The 21040-nt window shown below is 42.9% G+C and overlaps 1 protein-coding gene across 2 annotated transcripts; it reads right to left on the reverse strand.

Moving 5' to 3' along the window:
* Positions 1-5393: 5393 nt before the first annotated feature.
* LOC106593609 (NTPase KAP family P-loop domain-containing protein 1) lies at positions 5394-20647 on the reverse strand. 2 transcript variants are annotated; one of them, XM_045698515.1, is made up of 13 exons: positions 20363-20647; positions 18802-18872; positions 17941-18069; positions 16435-16709; positions 13730-13894; positions 13088-13357; positions 12681-12896; positions 9172-9285; positions 8535-8957; positions 7520-7654; positions 7331-7432; positions 7020-7214; positions 5396-6658 (listed from the first exon to the last, which is right to left on the reverse strand). In XM_045698515.1, the coding sequence occupies exons 2-13, from the start codon at positions 18812-18814 to the stop codon at positions 6365-6367; spliced, it is 2331 nt and encodes a 776-aa protein (XP_045554471.1). In that variant the 5' UTR covers positions 18815-18872; positions 20363-20647; the 3' UTR covers positions 5396-6364. The 2 variants fall into 2 exon arrangements, with proteins under 2 accessions (XP_045554472.1, XP_045554471.1); XM_045698516.1 differs by lacking the exons at positions 17941-18069; positions 18802-18872; positions 20363-20647 and adding an exon at positions 17050-17069 and having other exon boundaries at positions 5394-6658.
* Positions 20648-21040: the final 393 nt, after the last annotated feature.

Below are 21040 nucleotides of genomic sequence, written 5' to 3' on the forward strand. Positions count from 1 at the left end.
CCAGGCCTGCTATACGCGCTCAGTCATGCATTGAATGGTCTTTTTTGCAAACAGTGATTGAGTGATATTATTAGTCAGAATTATGACTATCCAATCTACTCATAGCATTATAAATAATAAACTATTTTACATAAGTCTACAAATGTAATAATGCATTTTTATGGTGAAAATAAGAACATGTTTTCACTAGGCTCTGTAGGATCAATGACTGGGCTTTAAAGAACACGTTTTCACTAGGTTCTGTAGGATCAATGACTGGGCTTTAAAGAACACGTTTTCACTAGGTTCTGTAGGATCAATGACTGGGCTTTAAAGAACACGTTTTCACTAGGCTCTGTAGGATCAATGACTGGGCTTTAAAGAACACGTTTTCACTAGGTTCTGTAGGATCAATGACTGGGCTTTAAAGAACACGTTTTCACTAGGTTCTGTAGGATCAATGACTGGGCTTTAAAGAACACGTTTTCACTAGGCTCTGTAGGATCAATGACTGGGCTTTAAAGAACACGTTTTCACTAGGCTCTGTAGGATCAATGACTGGGCTTTAAAGAACATGTTTTCACTAGGCTCTGTAGGATCAATGACTGGGCTTTAAAGAACACGTTTTCACTAGGTTCTGTAGGATCAATGACTGGGCTTTAAAGAACACGTTTTCACTAGGTTCTGTAGGATCAATGACTGGGCTTTAAAGAACACGTTTTCACTAGGTTCTGTAGGATCAATGACTGGGCTTTAAAGAACACGTTTTCACTAGGCTCTGTAGGATCAATGACTGGGCTTTAAAGAACACGTTTTCACTAGGCTCTGTAGGATCAATGACTGGGCTTTAAAGAACATGTTTTCACTAGGTTCTGTAGGATCAATGACTGGGCTTTAAAGAACACGTTTTCACTAGGCTCTGTAGGATCAATGACTGGGCTTTAAAGAACACGTTTTCACTAGGCTCTGTAGGATCAATGACTGGGCTTTAAAGAACACGTTTTCACTAGGCTCTGTAGGATCAATGACTGGGCTTTAAAGAACACGTTTTCACTAGGTTCTGTAGGATCAATGACTGGGCTTTAAAGAACACGTTTTCACTAGGCTCTGTAGGATCAATGACTGGGCTTTAAAGAACATGTTTTCACTAGGTTCTGTAGGATCAATGACTGGGCTTTAAAGAACACGTTTTCACTAGGCTCTGTAGGATCAATGACTGGGCTTTAAAGAACACGTTTTCACTAGGCTCTGTAGGATCAATGACTGGGCTTTAAAGAACACGTTTTCACTAGGCTCTGTAGGATCAATGACTGGGCTTTAAAGAACACGTTTTCACTAGGTTCTGTAGGATCAATGACTGGGCTTTAAAGAACACGTTTTCACTAGGCTCTGTAGGATCAATGACTGGGCTTTAAAGAACACGTTTTCACTAGGCTCTGTAGGATCAATGACTGGGCTTTAAAGAACATGTTTTCACTAGGCTCTGTAGGATCAATGACTGGGCTTTAAAGAACACGTTTTCACTAGGTTCTGTGCTCTCTGTGTTCCAGGGGTCCTAGTCTATAGGCTACGTTTCGTGTTATTTGGACATTTTTAGTTGTGATATAAACCTTATTAAAACATAGGGCTATGAGTTATGCTACATGATGCGTGTGACTATGATTTGGAAAAAGGCATGTGCTGTTTCTTGCTTTAGACTGCATACGCTGGACAACATTCACGAGTGATAATACATCATTCACAAGTGACAATATTGTCAACCAATAGAAATGTAATGAAGTTAATCTTGTCTTTACATATACTAAATAATATGTCTGAATTATATGTCATGTTTTTCCCGCGGTTTATTTTCATGCAAGCCGTGTATGCTACTCCTGTTGTAAAGCGAAGCAATGTACTTAATATTAAAAACGCTGATCGATAAACAAACTGTGCATTGGGAAGTATTCAGGCCCCTTCCTTTTTTCCACATTTTGTTACGGTACAGCCTTATTCTAAAATTGATTAAATTGCTTTTTTTACTCATCAGTCTACATACAGTCCCCCTTAATGACAAAGCAAAAACAGGTTTTACAAAATTTTTCCAATTGATATATATAGAACATACATTGTTTACATAAGTATTCAGACACTTTGCTATGAGACTAGAAATTGAGCTCAGGTACATCCTGTTTCCATTGATCATCCTTGTGATGTTTCTACAACTTCATTGGAGTCCATCTGTGGTAAATTAAATTGATTGGACATAATCTGGAAAGGCACACACCTGTCTATATAAGGTCCCACAGTTGACAGTGCATGTCAGAGCAAAAACCAAGCCATGAGGTTAAAGGAATTGTCCATAGAGCGCCGAGAAAGGATTGTGTCGATGGAAGAAGTTTCGAAGAACCAAGACTTCCTGGAGCTGGCCGCCCGGCCAAACTGAGAAATTGGGAGAGAAGGGCCTTGGTCACTCTGACAGAGCTTCAGAGTTTCTCTGTGGAGATGGAAGAACCTTCCAGAAGGACAACCTTTTCTGCAGAACTCCACCAATCAGGCCTTTATGGTAGAGTGGCCGATGGAAGCCACTCCTCAGTAAAAGGCACATGACAGCCAGCTTGGAGTTTGCCAAAAGGCACCTAAAGGACTCTGACCATGAGAAACAAGATTCTCTGGTCTGATAAAACCAAGATTGAACTCTTTGGCCTGAATGCCAAGTGTCACGTCTGGAGCAAACCTGGCACCATTCCTATGGTGAAGCATGGTGGTAGCAGCATCATGCTGTGGGGATGTATTTCAGCGGCAGGGACTATGAAATTAGTCAGGATCTAGGGAAAGATGAATGGAGCAAAGTACAGAGAGATCCTTGATGAGAACCTGGTCTAGAGCACTCAGGACCTCAGACTGGGGCGAAGGTTCACCTTCCAACAGGACAACGACCCTAAACACACAGCCAAGACAATGCAGAAGTGGCTTTGGGACAATTCTCTGAATGTCATTGGGTGGCCCAGCCAGAGCCGGACTTGAACCTGATCGAACATCTCTGGAGAGACCTGAAAATAGCTGTGCAGCGATGTTCCCCATCCAACCTGACAAAACTTGAGCGCATCTGCAGAGAAGAATGGGAGAAACTCCCCAAAAAGTGTGTGCCAAGCTTGTAGTGTCATACCCAAGAAGACATGAGGCTGTAATCGCTGCCAAAGGTGCTACAACAAAGTACGGCGTAAAGGGTCTGAATACTTATGTAAGTGTGATGTTTTTGTCTTGTCATTATGTATTATTGTGTGTAGATTGGTGAGGGGGGGAAAAACGATTTATCCAGTTTTAGATAAGGCTGTAACGTAACAAAATGTGGAAAAAGTCAAGGAGTCTGAATACTTTCCGAATGCACTGTATATGGTATTTTGTATTGTATTATGATACATGGTTGGGATACGACTGATGTGTGGTTGTCTCTCCTGGCTATGTTAAGATGAATCCACAAGCTGTAGGTAGCTCTGGATGGGAGTGTCTGCTAAATCAGGGTTTTCTAAACTTGGTCCTGGGTGGATCTTTTTTTTACTACTAAATGACTTTTGTTTAATGATACACAGGCTATGAAATGACTGCATGTGTTTTTAAACTAGATTCATTATGTTAGCCATTGATGATTCATGTATTTGGATAACTTTAATGAACTGAATTGATCTGCTAATTAAAAATGTAACCTTGTTTTGGGGGGGTGTATCTATACAGAAAATACAATGTCTTTGTTTAATTCATGTCATTCAAAATAATATGTTTCTATTTATCTAGTCAAAACATGTTACTACATCTCTACACATCACCACTGGAGCAAGCCCATTATCTAGGCACCAGTATTTTCTACAATGCATACAAATATATGTTTATCAGTATAAAGGATTTACATATGTTTATTGTTAAATAAATGTATTTGTCATTTTTTATATGGTGCCAAAGTCCAGGGACAGCATTACCACCACAATCCAATAATGACCCAGTTACTATTGGGGAATGGAACCAGAGGAAGCTTGTGTTACCTTTCTCACACCACTACAGTATTCATTTCAACAGACCTTTTCCACACCCTATTGTTAGAGATATACAGTACCAGTCAAAAGTTTGGACACACCTACTCATTCAAGGGTTTTTCTTTATTTTGACTATTTTATACATTGTAGAATAATAGTGAAGACATCAAAACTATGAAATAACACATATGGAATCATGTAGTAACCAAACAAGTGTTAAACAAATCAAAATATATTCTTTAGGGAATAGGGAGCTATTCAGAACTCAAGCCCAAGAGAATTAGCATTGGTTGTCTCACTAAAACATGTTGCATTGTGGTATAGTTGGAGTGATTCCACATGAAACCAGGGTAAAGTTCATAATGTCCTTGGAGTGATTCCACATGAAACCAGGGTAAAGTTCATAATGTCCTTGGAGTGATTCCACATGAAACCAGGGTAAAGTTCATAATGTCCTTGGAGTGATTCCACATGAAACCAGGGTAAAGTTTATAATGTCCTTGGAGTGATTCCACATGAAACCAGGGTAAAGTTCATAATGTCCTTGGAGTGATTCCACATGAAACCAGGGTAAAGTTCATAATGCCTTGGAGTGATTCCACATTTATTTATTTAATTGTTCCTTTATTTAACAAGGCAAGTCAGTTAAGAACAAATTCTTATTTACAATGACGGCCTACCAAAAGGCAAAGGCCTCCTGCAGGGATGGGGGCTGGGATTAAAAATAAAAAAAATAGGACAAAACACACATCACGACAAGAGAGATAACACAACACTACATAAAGAGACCTAAGGCATCAACATAGCAAGGCAGCAACCCATGACAACACAGGATGGTAGCAACACAACATGACAACATGGTAGCAACACAACACAGCAGAAGCACAACATGGTAGCAGCACAAAACAGGGTATAAAACATTGTTGGGCACAGACAACAGCACAAAGGGAAAGAAGGTAGAGACAACAATACATCACACAAAGCAGCCACAACTGTCAGTAAGAGTGTCCATGATTTAGTCTTTGAATGAAGAGATTAAGATTAAACTGTCCAGTTTGAGTGTTTGTTGCAGCTCGTTCCAGTCGCTAGCTGCAGCAAACTGAAAAGAGGAGCGACCCAGGGATGTGTGCGCTTTGGGGACCTTTAACAGAATGTGACTGGCAGAGCTGGTGTTGTATGCGGAGGATGAGGGCTGCTGTAGATATGTCAGATAGGGGGGAGTGAGGCCTAAGAGGTTTTTATAAATAAGCATCAACCAGTGGGTCTTGCGACAGGTATACAGAGATGACCAGTTTACAGAAGACTATAGAGTACAGTGATGTGTCCTATGAGGAACATTGGTGGCAAATCTGATGGCCGATCTATAAATTACATCTCCATAATCTAGCATGGGCAGGATGGTCATCTGAATCAGGGTTAGTTTGGCAGCTGGGGTGAAAGAGGAGCGATTACGATAGAGGAAACCAGGTCTAGATTTAACCTTGGCCTGCAGCTTTGATATGTGCTGAGAGAAGGACAGTGTACCTCTAGCCATACTCCCAAGTACTTGTATGAGGTGACTACCTCAAGCTCTAAACCCTTAGCGGTAGTAATCACACCTGTGGGGAGAGGGGCCTTCTTCTTACCAATGAAACCAGGACAAAAATGAGTCCATGACTTTGGGGATTTTCATGAAATTGAATAGGGGATGGATTTCACAGGAGGTTGACGGCACCTTAATTGGGGAGGACAGGCTCATAGTAATGACTGGAGCGGAATGAGTGGAATGGTATCAAATACACCAAACACATGGTTTCCATGGTTTCCAGATGTTTGATGCCGTTCCATTTTCTCCGTTCCAGCCATGATTATGAGCTGTCCTCCCCTCAGCAGCCTCCACTGGTGGATTGTTGACATATTATTGACATTTGTATCTAAAAGCAGAATTGATAAATAATTGAAAGAAGTCTGTATATTTATGACATTTCAGCCTTACCCAGGCCTCCTCTGAGACTATATTTCCTCTGTAGGTGCTACAAAGTTAAACTTGGTGTCATACGAAGTTTTACCACTCTGTAATATGAGTAGTATTCAACTAGAGACCCTTTTTGTTACATTTTTACATTTTTGTGTGTGTTATTTTATTTTGTTGGTTGACAGTAAGTCCCTTTGACATGTATCCAGTGGCAGCGCCACCTAGTGTCTGGTTTGAGCAACTGAAAGCTCTATAGATCCAACAGGAGCTGGTAGAGGAATGCAGTTCACTGTTATTACACAATAGGTAAGTAGGTTCTCATGGGTACTACACATCAATACACAGGCCATTCTCACAGATCATCTGTCTGTATATGTATCAGATTTCATCCGTTTTCATGCATCTCTATCTCGCCACGGCATCAAGAAAAAGACAGATTTAATGTTGACCCGTGGCTATGGGAACTGAACTGGGGTTGTTTGGACTGCTGATTGGTCAGTTGTTTGGGGTTTAGGTTTAGGGACGTGGCCTTGGCTCCACCTTGGGGCCTCCCACCGATACCCAGGAAGTGGAGTCTGAAGGTTGTCCACTCCCCGAAGGTCATCTGGAGCAGCTGTTTGAGGTCGTCAGGATCACCGAAGACCAGCGCCTGGCCGGTGAGGTCATTGCTACGGACGATGTCTGCGTACTTCTTAGGGAGATTCATCCTTGCCAGCTTTTGGGGAATTTGGAAAGATGCAGAACATAGAAAGAAGATTTCAGTTTACATGTTTGGGGAGGAAGGTAACCTAGTGGCTAGAGCGTTGGGCCAGTAACCGAAATGTTGCTCGATCATATCCCCGAGCGGACAAGGTAAAAATCTGTTGTTCTACCTCTGAACAAGGCAGTTAACCCACTGTTCCTAGAGATTCATTGTAAATAAGAATTTGTTTTTAACTGACTTGCCTGGTTAAATAAAAAAAATAAAACATCTTTATTGGATTTATCTGAGGTCTAAAGGTGGCTATGGACCCTGGTCTAATGGAGTGCACTATATAGGGAATAGGGTGCCATGTGGGACACAGCCAACCCCCTACCGCTTTGCAGACATCCTCAGAGGTCATGTTGATAACAGTCCTGATGTTGAGAGGAGCCAGGTTCCTCCCCCACCCAGAATTCTTCAGTCTGGTGGTCCCTCTGATCCGGGCCAGCTGCCTCCTGATAGAATGATCCAGGTTAACCGTGGTCAGCTTCAACCTCTCCGCGTCTCTCACCCTGAACTGGAAATGCACCTGGAGGATTGGAAGATGAAGATTGAGTGTTGGAGAGATGCGCGCGCACACAAACAAACACACACACAGGTCGCTGGTTCAAATCTGTCTCGAAGGAGCGTAAAAGGGACACACACCTTGAGGAACATCTCAAACATCTCTGGATCTCCGTCCTGTTCCAGCAGGTCTTCGATCTCCTCCCTCATCATGTGAAGCTCCATCCTCGAATCGCTGAACACCTATTATAATATATATAATAATGTATTAATAGTATATAAAATAATAATATAGAATTTAATTATAATAATATATGCCATTTAGCAGACCTCCCACAAAGTCTTCGACTCGTCGACGAGTGTCGCCGTCCCGACAGCGTCATCGATCTCTGCTCTCTGCTGCTCGTCCTCCAGACACTGTAGTATCCAGCTGAGACGACAGGGCCAATGGTTGGCAAGAACGACCTGTAATGAAGTGATCATTACTGTTAATCCAGTCCATGTTTTCATTCTACTACAAACTGTCGCTTAGAATGACATTCCATGTTTTACTCTAATGTAGTGAACATTACTGTTAGTCCAGTCCATGTCTTCATTCTACTACAAACTGTCGCTTAGAATGCCATTCCATGTTTTACTCTAATGTAGTGAACATTACTGTTTGTCCAGTCCATGTTTTCATTCTACTACAAACTCGCTTAGAATGCCATTCCATGTTTTAGTCTAATGTAGTGAACATTACTGTTAGTCCAGTCCATGTTTTCATTCTACTACAAACTGTCGCTTAGAATGCCATTCCATGTTTTACTCTAATGTAGTGAACATTACTGTTAGTCCAGTCCATGTTTTCATTCTACTACAAACTGTCGCTTAGAATGCCATTCCATGTTTTAGTCTAATGTAGTGAACATTACTGTTAGTCCAGTCCATGTTTTCATTCTACTACAAACTGTCGCTTAGAATGCCATTCCATGTTTTAGTCTAATGTAGTGAACATTACTGTTAGTCCAGTCCATGTTTTCATTACATTACAGACTGACACTCAGAATTCCATTCCATGTTTTACTCAGGCAGTAGTTGAGCAAGAGAACTAGTGAACAACAATGTATGTAGCTATCCCCACAATGCCTTCAGTAAAGTTCAACAAACATATCAGATGCCCCAACCGACTTACGTTTTTCTAATCGTATCGTTTGTATGACTCCCTCCCTCTCTCTCCCCTCGCTCCCTCATTCTCCCTCGCTCCCTCATTCTCCCTCGCTCCCTCATTCTCCCTCGCTCCCTCATTCTCCCTCGCTCCCTCATTCTCCCTCCCTCCACAACATAAAGGGGGGTGTTACAGTACCCAGGCAGCGATGTTCTCTGGCAGGGGCAGCTCAGTCTTCAGAGCCTCCATGAGCACCACGGTCACCCTGATGGAGTTGATGACCCGTCTCATGGACATGGTGTCATCAGAGATGTAGTGGTGGAGGTTCCCTCTGTTACTGGACAGGATGCTCTCCAACGCAGATTCTATTGCCTTGTCCACCTCGTCCTCACTCAGCGCAAACACCACGTGCGCCGCCTTGATGTGGTTGTTGTCTATCAAAGGAATACTGGCCTCCTTCAGAAAACTTGACGTCTCCTTTGTTTGGGAGGTGCTCTCGATCCAGGAGAGGGATGACTTCGGGCTGCCCAGGTCCAGCTCTCTCAGCTCGATCCCCTTTGACCCATGACCCTTGACTTCTTCCGTGATCTCTGATTGGCCGCTAACGATATTGTAGAACACCTTGGGAGAGAGACGGAGAGAAACAGAGAGCGGAAGAGAGAGAGAGAGAGAGAGAGAGAATTGTTTTTTTTACACAGTTTGGAAGCATTACAGATTATGAATGGCAGCAAAGGCTGACTTATTTGATACAATGTATCCATTTCATATAGAACACCTTGTGCTTGGAGGTGTGGCAGAGTTATTTGATGCAATGTATCCATTTCATATAGAACACCTTGTGCTTGGAGGTGTGGCAGAGTGGCGGTATGGTGAAGGCCAGGGTCACGATGCGGTTCAAGAAGGCATAGGCTCTGTCTTCTTGACTGAAGCACCCGTCTGCATAGTTCACCTGTTGGAGAGAAACAAACTGTGTTAGTTAATAATGAAAGCCATTATTGCCCTATTCACATTCTTCCACTGTAAATCATTTAAATAGTCAACGTTTCAGCTCTTTTATTATTTAAATGTTTTATTTCACCTTTATTTAACCAGGTAGAACAGTTCAGAACAAGTTCTCATTTACAACTGAGACCTGGCCAAGATAAAGCAAAGCAGTGCGACACAAACAATAACACAGAGTTACACATGGAATAAACAAGCGTACAGTCAATAACACAATAGAAAAGTCTATATACAGTGTGTGCAAATGTAGTAAGATTAGGGAGGTAATACAATATGTACCTGTTGAACTAGGACCTCAGGGTTGACTGATGTAACAATATCTACCTGTTGAACCAGGACCTCAGGGTTGACTGATGTAACAATATGTACCTGTTGAACCAGGACCTCAGGGTTGACTGGTAATACAATATGTACCTGTTGAACTAGGACCTCAGGGTTGACTGATAATACAATATGTACCTGTTGAACCAGGACCTCAGGGTTGACTGATGTAACAATATGTACCTGTTGAACCAGGACGTCAGGGTTGACTGGTTATACAATATGTACCTGTTGAACCAGGACCTCAGGGTTGACTGGTAATACAATATGTACCTGTTGAACTAGGACCTCAGGGTTGACTGATGTAACAATATGTACCTGTTGAACCAGGACCTCAGGGTTGACTGGTGGAACAATATGTACCTGTTGAACCAGGACCTCAGGGTTGACTGCTAATACAATATGTACCTGTTGAACTAGGACCTCAGGGTTGACTGATGTAACAATATGTACCTGTTGAACCAGGACCTCAGGGTTGACTGGTGGAACAATATGTACCTGTTGAACCAGGACCTCAGGGTTGACTGATAATACAATATGTACCTGTTGAACCAGGACCTCAGGGTTGACTGGTATTACAATATGTACCTGTTGAACTAGGACCTCGGGGTTGACTGATAATACAATATGTACCTGTTGAACCAGGACCTCAGGGTTGACTGATATTAAAATATGTACCTGTTGAACCAGGACCTCAGGGTTGACTGATATTAAAATATGTACCTGTTGAACCAGGACTTCAGGGTTGACTGTTATTAAAATATGTACCTGTTGAACTAGGACCTCGGGGTTGACTGATAATACAATATGTACCTGTTGAACTAGGACCTCAGGGTTGACTGATGTAACAATATATACCTGTTGAACCAGGACCTCAGGGTTGACTGCTAATACAATATGTACCTGTTGAACTAGGACCTCAGGGTTGACGACTGATGTAACAATATGTACCTGTTGAACCAGGACCTCAGGGTTGACTGGTGGAACAATATGTACCTGTTGAACCAGGACCTCAGGGTTGACTGATAATACAATATGTACCTGTTGAACCAGGACCTCAGGGTTGACTGGTATTACAATATGTACCTGTTGAACCAGGACCTCAGGGTTGACTGATATTAAAATATGTACCTGTTGAACCAGGACCTCAGGGTTGACTGATATTAAAATATGTACCTGTTGAACCAGGACCTCAGGGTTGACTGATATTAAAATATGTACCTGTTGAACTAGGACCTCGGGGTTGACTGATAATACAATATGTACCTGTTGAACCAGGACCTCAGGGTTGACTGATATTAAAATATGTACCTGTTGAACCAGGACCTCAGGGTTGACTGATATTAAAATATGTACCTGTTGAACCAGGACCTCAGGGTTGACTGATATTAAAATATGTACCTGTTGAACCAGGACCTCAGGGTTGACTGATATTAAAATATGTACCTGTTGAACCAGGACCTCAGGGTTGACTGATGTAACAATATGTACCTGTTGAACCAGGACCTCAGGGTTGACTGATGGAACAATATGTACCTGTTGAACTAGGACCTCAGGGTTGACTGATAGAACAATATGTACCTGTTGAACAAGGACCTCAGGGTTGACTGGTAATACAATATGTACCTGTTGAACTAGGACCTCAGGGTTGACTGATAATAAAATATGTACCTGTTGAACCAGGACCTCAGGGTTGACTGGTAATACAATATGTACCTGTTGAACCAGGACCTCAGGGTTGACTGATGGAACAATATGTACCTGTTGAACCAGGACCTCAGGGTTGACTGGTAATACAATATATACCTGTTGAACCAGGACCTCAGGGTTGACTGCTAATACAATATGTACCTGTTGAACTAGGACCTCAGGGTTGACTGATGTAACAATATGTACCTGTTGAACCAGGACCTCAGGGTTGACTGGTGGAACAATATGTACCTGTTGAACCAGGACCTCAGGGTTGACTGATAATACAATATGTACCTGTTGAACCAGGACCTCAGGGTTGACTGGTATTACAATATGTACCTGTTGAACCAGGACCTCAGGGTTGACTGATATTAAAATATGTACCTGTTGAACCAGGACCTCAGGGTTGACTGATATTAAAATATGTACCTGTTGAACCAGGACCTCAGGGTTGACTGATATTAAAATATGTACCTGTTGAACTAGGACCTCGGGGTTGACTGATAATACAATATGTACCTGTTGAACCAGGACCTCAGGGTTGACTGATATTAAAATATGTACCTGTTGAACCAGGACCTCAGGGTTGACTGATATTAAAATATGTACCTGTTGAACCAGGACCTCAGGGTTTACTGATATTAAAATATGTACCTGTTGAACCAGGACCTCAGGGTTGACTGATATTAAAATATGTACCTGTTGAACCAGGACCTCAGGGTTGACTGATGTAACAATATGTACCTGTTGAACCAGGACCTCAGGGTTGACTGATGGAACAATATGTACCTGTTGAACTAGGACCTCAGGGTTGACTGATAGAACAATATGTACCTGTTGAACAAGGACCTCAGGGTTGACTGGTAATACAATATGTACCTGTTGAACTAGGACCTCAGGGTTGACTGATAATAAAATATGTACCTGTTGAACCAGGACCTCAGGGTTGACTGGTAATACAATATGTACCTGTTGAACCAGGACCTCAGGGTTGACTGATGGAACAATATGTACCTGTTGAACCAGGACCTCAGGGTTGACTGGTAATACAATATGTACCTGTTGAACCAGGACCTCAGGGTTGACTGATTATATAATATGTACCTGTTGAACCAGGACCTCAGGGTTGACTGGTAATACAATATGTACCTGTTGAACCAGGACCTCAGGGTTGACTGATGTAACAATATGTACCTGTTGAACCAAGACCTCAGGGTTGACTGATGGAACAATATGTACCTGTTGAACCAGGACCTCAGGTTTGACTGATGTAACAATATGTACCTGTTGAACCAGGACCTCAGGGTTGACTGATGGAACAATATGTACCTGTTGAACAAGGACCTCAGGGTTGACTGCCAGCAGAGAGATAAAGGGGGACTCCTCATCAGAGAGCAGTATACTGATAGCATCCAGGACACCAACGATCTTCTTAGGAGCACATCGGTCCAGGTTAGTGATCTCCAGAACCACGCGGATCCTCCTCTGCTCAAACACCTCCATGAACTGGATGAACCTGGATAACAGCCACATCTCCTTCCTCACCTGGGAGAGAAAGGGGGGAGGAAGGGAGAGAGAGAAAAGTTGGAAAAAGCAGGTTAAGGAACTGATTCATTGGTCAAAAGTTGGTGAATTGATCTAAAGTAGTTCACTATATAGGGAATAGGGTGCCATAGGGCCCTGGTCTAAAGTAGTGCACTCTGTAGGGAATAGGGTGCCATTATATCCTTTCTCACCTCGTTCATGAACCCCAGTTGGCCGCTGACCCTCTCGTTGTCCAGCGCATTACGGACGTTCAGGTCCTGGTTGAAGATCAGGTTCTTTCCCATCTGGAAGATAAATCGTATAGCTGCTGCTGCAGGAACCCCGAAGACAGCGAACGTCAGGCCCTCCAACACCCCGGCCCCTCTTTGGGCTTCACTCTGACCTTCTTCTCCTGTTCCATTTCCTGATCCCAGTCCGTCCAGCTCTGGTGCTTCTGGAACCTCCGGGAAGCCATACTTCATCTATAGGTGCAGGAACACAAGGTCAGGACAACGTCCTATTCAGTGTTCACTGACTAGTTCGCTGAAATTCACAATAAATATATTTTCCATCTTAATGCTGATGGGTGAAATTTTCATGCTGCCAAAGATTCCCTCACTCGTAGTCATATTGTATCACCTTGCTTCACTGGTCCCTTTGTTTACAATTCTTCCTCATTTATGCTAAACATATTATGGGATACTAGAACATGAATGGACCTTGTTACTATGGATCTATCCCAGATTGGAACCCTGTTCCCTACATAGTGCACTACTTTTACTCCAAGGTAGTGCACTTTGAAGGCAAAAGGGAGCCATTTAGGAAGCAGCCTCTAACAACCTTCTGATCCTCACCAGGAAGACGAGGACTATGAGAGCAGCCAGCAGCAAGGCCAGGACCAGGGACCAGGTAGGGAAACAGCAGAACTTCTTAGATCTCCACTCTGACGATGTGTTTTCAATCACCTTCTTCCTCACCTCATCCTCCTCGTTGTGCTGCGCCACGCGGTACAGGCCCAGCTGAAGAACAAGAAGAAGACTTTATTGTCCATTATCTTGATGTTTCCAGTCAGAACTGGGTTCTATTTTATGAGGGAGACCGCTAACCTCTAGGTTACCTACCAGAAGTCAACCTCTAGGTTACCTACCTGAAGTTAACCACTAACCTCTAAGTCACCTACCTGAAGTTAACCTCTAACCTCTAGGTCACCTACCTGAAGTCAACCTCTAACCTCTAACCTCTAGGTTACCTACCTGAAGTCAACCTCTAGGTTACCTACCTGAAGTTAACCTCTAACCTCTAGGTTACCTACCTGAAGTCAACCTCTAGCCTCTAGGTTACCTACCTGAAGTCAATCTCTAACCTCTGGGTTGCCTACCTGAAGTAAACCTCTAAGTTACCTACCTGAAGTCAACCTCTAGGTTACCTACCTGAAGTAAACCTCTAACCTCTAGGCTACCTACCTGAAGTTAACCTCTAACCTCTATGTTACCTACCTGAAGTCAACCTCTAACCTCTGGGTTACCTACCTGAAGTCAACCTCTAGGTTACCTACCTGAAGTCAACCTCTAACATCTAGGCTACCTACCTGAAGTTAACCCCTAACCTCTAGGTCACTTACTTGAAGTGAACCTCTAGGTTACCTACCTGAAGTCAACCTCTAGGCTACCAACCTGAAGTCAACCTCTAACCTCTGGGTTACCTACCTGAAGTCAACCTCTAAGTTACCTACCTGAAGTCAACTTCTAGGTTACCTACCTGAAGTAAACCTCTAACATCTAGGCTACCTACCTGAAGTCAACCTCTAACCTCTAGGTTACCTACCAGAAGTCAACCTCTAAGTTACCTACCTGAAGTCAACCTCTAGGTTACCTACCTGAAGTCAACCTCTAGGTTACCTACCTGAAGTCAACCTCTAGGTTACCTACCTGAAGTCAACCTCTAACATCTAGGCTACCTACCTGAAGTTAACCCCTAACCTCTAGGTCACTTACCTGAAGTCAACCTCTAGGTTACCTACCTGAAGTTAACCTCTAACCTCTAGGTCACCTACCTGAAGTTAGCCTCTAACCTCTAGGCTACCTACCTGAAGTCAACCTCTAACCTCTAGGTTACCTACCTGAAGTCAACCTCTAGGTTACCTACCTGAAGTCAACCTCTAAACTCTAGGCTACCTACCTGAAGTCAACCTCTAGGTTACCTACCTGAAGTCAACCTCTAGGTTACCTACCTGAAGTCAACCTCTAACCTCGAGGTCACCTACCTGAAGTTAGCCTCTAACCTCTAGGCTACCTACCTGAAGTCAACCTCTAGGTTACCTACCTGAAGTTAACCTCTAACCTCTAACCTCTAGGCTACCTACCTGAAGTCAACCTCTAACCTCTAGGTTACCTACCTGAAGTTAACCTCTGATCCTTATCTCTAACCTTCCAGCTAGCACCTAACGTTCTGAGAACCATATGTTTCTTAGAGCTTGGTGAGAGTGTGGTCGTCCTATAGTTATTTTGCATACATCCTTCCCACAACGATCTGGGAATGGTGCAGGATACCCAGCTAGCACATAATGTTCTGAGAACCATATGTTTCTTAGGTGGGAATTTCAGTACTTCAGCATAACATTTCCTTCAGGTTTCCTCATTGTTCTATTTAAAGTAATGTTCTCAAATTGTTTCGAGAACGTTAAGAAACAACCTTCTGTGGGAATTTCAGTACTTCAGCATAACGTTTTCTGCAGGTTTCCTCATGGTTCTATTTAAAGTCATGTTATAATAACATTAAGAAGAAATTTCATAAAAGACATAGAAAAACATTAGTAATGTTCAAAATACGTTCTAAGAATGTAATTTAGAAACATATACATTTTGTTCTCAGCATCAACTAGACTCTATTTATTCTCTATCTTGTTAAGTGTGCTCAGCTGTGTTGGCTGAGCCCAGTAAATTAGTCACGCCTGATCTTAATGAGTGCTTGTTTACTTTGAAACGGGGTCTGTTAGAACAGACTAAAATGAACAGCTTTGTATGAATAAAAAAACAACATGGCATGCTAGCTCCATCCTTGTACCGCAGTGGACTAATTTCATAGCTTTGAATCTCACTGACGCCGTGCCACAATAAAACATAAATGTGTTTGATACCTAAGCAAAACAGTTAACCCCAACTAAGCTAACAGTGTAATCAAAAGTCTTATTGAAATGTTCTCAGAACATTAACTCATCATCTTCAAATAAACTATAATTTTTGTTTTCAGAACTTTAATAAAACCTTCCAGGTAAACGTTTAGGGAACCATAGTAAAGCGTTCTCAGAACCTCCCCGCAACCTAAAAAGGTACATTCCCAGAACAGGCAAAACATTCACTTCCATTCTCAGAACGTAACAAAAAAAAAAAGGTTAAGTTTTACAGGTCGGGAAACTTATGGCTTCATTCCCAGAACCAATGGGAAACCAAAAACATACGTTCTCACAACCTCCAAGGAACCAAATGTGCTAGCTGGGCTCTGACCTCTAACCTCTAGGCTACCTACCTGAAGTTAACCTCTAACCTCTAGGGTAACCCACCTGAAGTTTCCCGAAGCTCTCCTGCAGTGCCAGGCACAGTCTCATCACCAGCCCTGCCCAGAGGAGGTCACTCCCGGCGAAGTGCCATGCGGAGAACCGAACATAGATGAACCGGACATTCTTCCGTCGCTGGTTCTCCTCGGTCCAGACGGGTCTGTAGAACAGCAGCCTGCAGATCAGAGCTAGGAGACCAGTGATAGAGGTTTTGACGGAACGAGGCTTGGACCTGCCCTGGTAACTCTGCTCCCTCCTCTCTGCCTCCTGCTCCATGTGGACTAGTCAAGGAGCGAGCGAGCGAGCAAGAGAGAAAGAGAGAGAAAGAGAACAGTGAGATAAGGATATGTTCCTTCTAGCTCTGGGCATTAGGGCTACTTTCTAACGCTGAGCATCCTGAGTGGATGAATATTGGCAACACTCTATATGACAGGATCATGTTGTATCTACCCTCTATATGACAGGATCATATTGTACCTACCCTCTATAAGACAGGATCATGTTGTGTGTACCTACCCACTATAAGACAGGATCATGTTTTGTGTACCTACCCTCTATGAGACAGGATCATGTTGTGTCCACCTACCCTCTATATTACAGGATCATGTTGTGTGTAACTACCCTCTATATATCTGAGGATCATGTTGTGTCTACCTACCCTCTATGAGACAGGATCATGTTGTGTTTACCTACCCTCTATATATCTGAGGATCATGTTGTGTTTACCTATGCTCTATGAGGCAGGATCATGTTGTGTGTAACTACCATCTATGAGACAGGATCATGCGATGTGTAACTACCCTCTATGAGACAGGATCATGTTTTATCTACCTACCCTCTATGAGACAGGATCATGTTGTGTCTACCTACCCTCTATATATCTGAGGATCATGTTGTGTCTACCTCCCCTCTATAAGACAGGATCATGTTGTGTCTACCTACCCTCTATATATCTGAGGATCATGTTGTGTCTACCTACCCTCTATAAGACAGGATCATGTTGTGTCTACCTACCCTCTATATATCTGAGGATCATGTTGTGTCTACCTACCCTCTATAAGACAGGATCATGTTGTGTCAACCTACCCTCTATATATCTGAGGATCATGTTGTGTCTACCTACCCTTTATAAGACAGGATCATGTTTTGTCTACCTACCCTCTATGAGACAGGATCATGTTGTGTCTACCTACCCTCTATAAGACAGGATCATGTTGTGTCAACCTACCCTCTATATATCTGAGGATCATGTTGTGTCTACCTACCCTTTATAAGACAGGATCATGTTTTGTCTACCTACCCTCTATGAGACAGGATCATGTTGTGTCTACCTACCCTCTATAAGACAGGATCATGTTGTGTCTACCTACCCTCTATGAGACAGGATCATGTTGTGTCTACCTACCCTCTATAAGACAGGATCATGTTGTGTCTACCTACCCTCTATATATCTGAGGATCATGTTGTGTCTACCTACCCTCTATGAGACAGGATCATGTTGTGTCTACCTACCCTCTATATATCTGAGGATCATGTTGATGCGGTTCTGACATGATGAGTAGAGGCCCACCGTGGCAGGAGAGGACACTTTAATCAGAGTCTTGGACAGAGCGTACGCATAGATGTGATCCGACGGCAAATCTATAGAATCAAAAGAGATGAATGTAGCACAGAACATTCCTTCCAGGCATTTTGATAGGTCGGTTAAGTAGCTCAAATGTAATGGGAAACATTTTCCATTCTACTGAAAAAAATCTAAAAGATCAAAATAAAGGGACCAAAATGCATCATACCGGCTGTATTTCTGTATTTTGAAAGTTCTATATCATGAAAATTTGACTGCTGATCTGACTTTTTGGGGACTATATCAACAATGGACTAATGAAACAAATACCAAAAGATATTTCTTTAATGATTGACAGTGTTTTCTGAATGATGGGAGTGATTTTTAAAGCATGTGACCACATGAATGTCCTCCAATGAGATAATAAAGGTTATCAAATGTCCTAATTAATACCAGTTGCACACAACTTCCTCTTTTTTAAACCTACAGTATGACTGCATCTGAAATGGCTCCCTATTCCCCCATAGGCCTCTGGTCCAAAGTAGTGCACTACATAGGGAACAGGGTGCCATTTGGGACACTGTCCTGTGTTTGTGTATTCCAGCTGCAGAGTTACAGAACAGGCCCAGTATATCATTATGCAAACATTCAGGTGCTGTTCTGTTCTATTCTGTTCACACAGCCATAATTGGGTTAGGGTAACTCAGAGAGGGGTTGAGAGTGAGGGACACTAGAAACTAACAATTTGGAGGAGGAAATGGAATCTGGAATCTCAATTTTCTCTTTTTCTCTCGCATGAGAGAGCTCACCTTTTGTTATCATTGTATTGGTGTTGCCAACAGCACCCAGAGAATAATGGTAATGTATGGCTGTTTGTGATCTGTGAATTACAAAGAATAACACTTACAAAACCTCAGGTGAAAGAGAGGGAGGGAGAGAGAGAGAGGGTGGAGGTGAATGAGAAGGTGGAGGAAAAAGAGAGGGAGGGAGAGAGAGAGAGAGAGAGAGAGAGAGGTGGAGGTGAATGAGAAGGGGGAGGAAAAAGAGAGCGAGGGAGAGAGAGAGAGAGGTAGAGGTGAATGAGAAGGGGGAGGAAAAAGAGAGTGAGGGAGAGAGAGAGAGAGGGTGGAGGTGAATGAGAAGGGGGAGGAAAAAGAGAGCGAGGGAGAGAGAGAGAGAGGGTGGAGGTGAATGAGAAGGGGGAGGAAAAAGAGAGAGGGAGAGAGAGAGAGAGAGAGGGTGGAGGTGAATGAGAAGGGGGAGGAAAAAGAGAGTGAGGGAGAGAGAGAGAGAGTGGAGGTGAATGAGAAGGGGGAGGAAAAAGAGAGTGAGGGAGAGAGAGAGAGAGGGTGGAGGTGAATGAGAAGGGGGAGGAAAAAGAGAGTGAGGGAGAGAGAGAGAGAGTGGAGGTGAATGAGAAGGGGGAGGAAAAAGAGAGTGAGGGAGAGAGAGAGAGAATGGGTTGGGGGAATTGAATACTAATATAACAGCAGGGTTATATAGAAAGTGCATCACAACACAACTTAAGCAGTAGATAAGATAGAAATAAAATGACTTGGTGACTAAATACACCACAATGTATACAGTATATGTCATTCTGGTGCTATTTTGAGTTACTATACTATAGTGAGTTACTGAGTTACTATACATCCACTGAGTTACTGAGTTACTATACATCCAGTGAGTTGCTATACATCCAGTGAGTTACTGAGTTACTATACATCCAGTGAGTTACTGAGTTACTATACATCCAGTGAGTTACTGAGTTCCTATACATCCAGTGAGTTACTAAGTTACTATACATCCAGTGAGTTACTGAGTTACTATACATCCAGTGAGTTACTGAGTTACTATACATCCAGTGAGTTACTGAGTTCCTATACATCCAGTGAGTTACTAAGTTACTATACATCCAGTGAGTTACTGAGTTACTATACATCCAGTGAGTTACTGAGTTACTATACATCCAGTGAGTTACTGAGTTACTATACATCCAGTGAGTTACTGAGTTCCTATACATCCAGTGAGTTACTAAGTTACTATACATCCAGTGAGTTACTAAGTTACTATACATCCAGTGAGTTACTGAGTTACTATACATCCAGTGAGTTACTGAGTTACTATACATCCAATAGGCTATTTGTAGTGTACATGCAGTTAGTAGTACTTGCCAGGATAAGGTGGGTGTGTCCAGGATAAGGTGGGTGTGTCCAGGATAAGGTGGGTGTGTCCAGGATAAGGTGGGTGTGTTCTTTATAAGATAGCATAGTGCTTACTGACCATGAGCAACCACTTAGAATTCAGCTATTTGAGATACACTACAATGCCCTGTATCCAATCAAAACCCATCAGATGAAACAAAAGTCTTACCTTTCAGTTGGACGTCTCAGAACCCACTCCTCCTCCTCCTAACACGGATCAGGAACAGGATCAATAGATGTTGTCTTGTTGTGACTGAGAGAGGGAACCACAGAGAGAGAATGCTGCTACCCACCGCTACAATGGCTAAGGTGTGGTGAACTTTACACCCCTAGCCCAGGGCCTGCCTGGCTAACTTCCTGCCCGCTGTACAGCTTTACAATGCAGATATCAGCTAAAAGCTAATCATTCACTAGATCATTTCTCCTTCTGTCTGTTTGTATGGCTCTCTCTCTCTCTCTCTCTCTCTCTCTCTCTCTCTCTCTATTCTGTCTGTTTGTATGGCTCTCTCTCTCTCTCTCTCTCTCTCTCTCTCTCTCTCTCTCTCTCTCTATTCTGTCTGTCTGTATGGCTCTCTCTCTCTCTCTCTCTCTCTCTCTCTCTCTCTCTCTCTCTCTCTCTCTCTCTCTCTCTCTCTCTCTCTCTGTATGGCTCTCTCTCTCTCTCTCTCTCTCTCTGTATGGCTCTCTCTCTCTCTCTCTCTCTCTCTCTCTCTCTCTATTCTGTATGGCTCTCTCTCTCTCTATTCTGTCTGTCTGTAGGGCTCTCTCTCTCTCTCTCTATTCTGTCTGTAGGGCTCTCTCTCTCACTCTATTCTGTCTGTCTGTAGGGCTCTCTCTCTCTCTCTCT

The sequence above is a fragment of the Salmo salar genome, chromosome ssa17 (genome assembly GCF_905237065.1).
Source record: "Salmo salar chromosome ssa17, Ssal_v3.1, whole genome shotgun sequence".
NCBI classification, from domain to species: domain Eukaryota; kingdom Metazoa; phylum Chordata; class Actinopteri; order Salmoniformes; family Salmonidae; genus Salmo; species Salmo salar.

What these genes read in the sequence shown, in the direction of transcription:
- LOC106593609 (XM_045698515.1), bottom strand. An exon ending in AGAGCTTCGGGAAACTTCAG is followed by an intron (nt 13,895 to 16,434) that starts GTGGGTTACCCT and finishes CTTGTTCTTCAG; the next exon opens with CTGGGCCTGTACCGCGTGGC. An exon ending in TGTTTGAGATGTTCCTCAAG is followed by an intron (nt 7,215 to 7,330) that starts GTGTGTGTCCCT and finishes CCAATCCTCCAG; the next exon opens with GTGCATTTCCAGTTCAGGGT.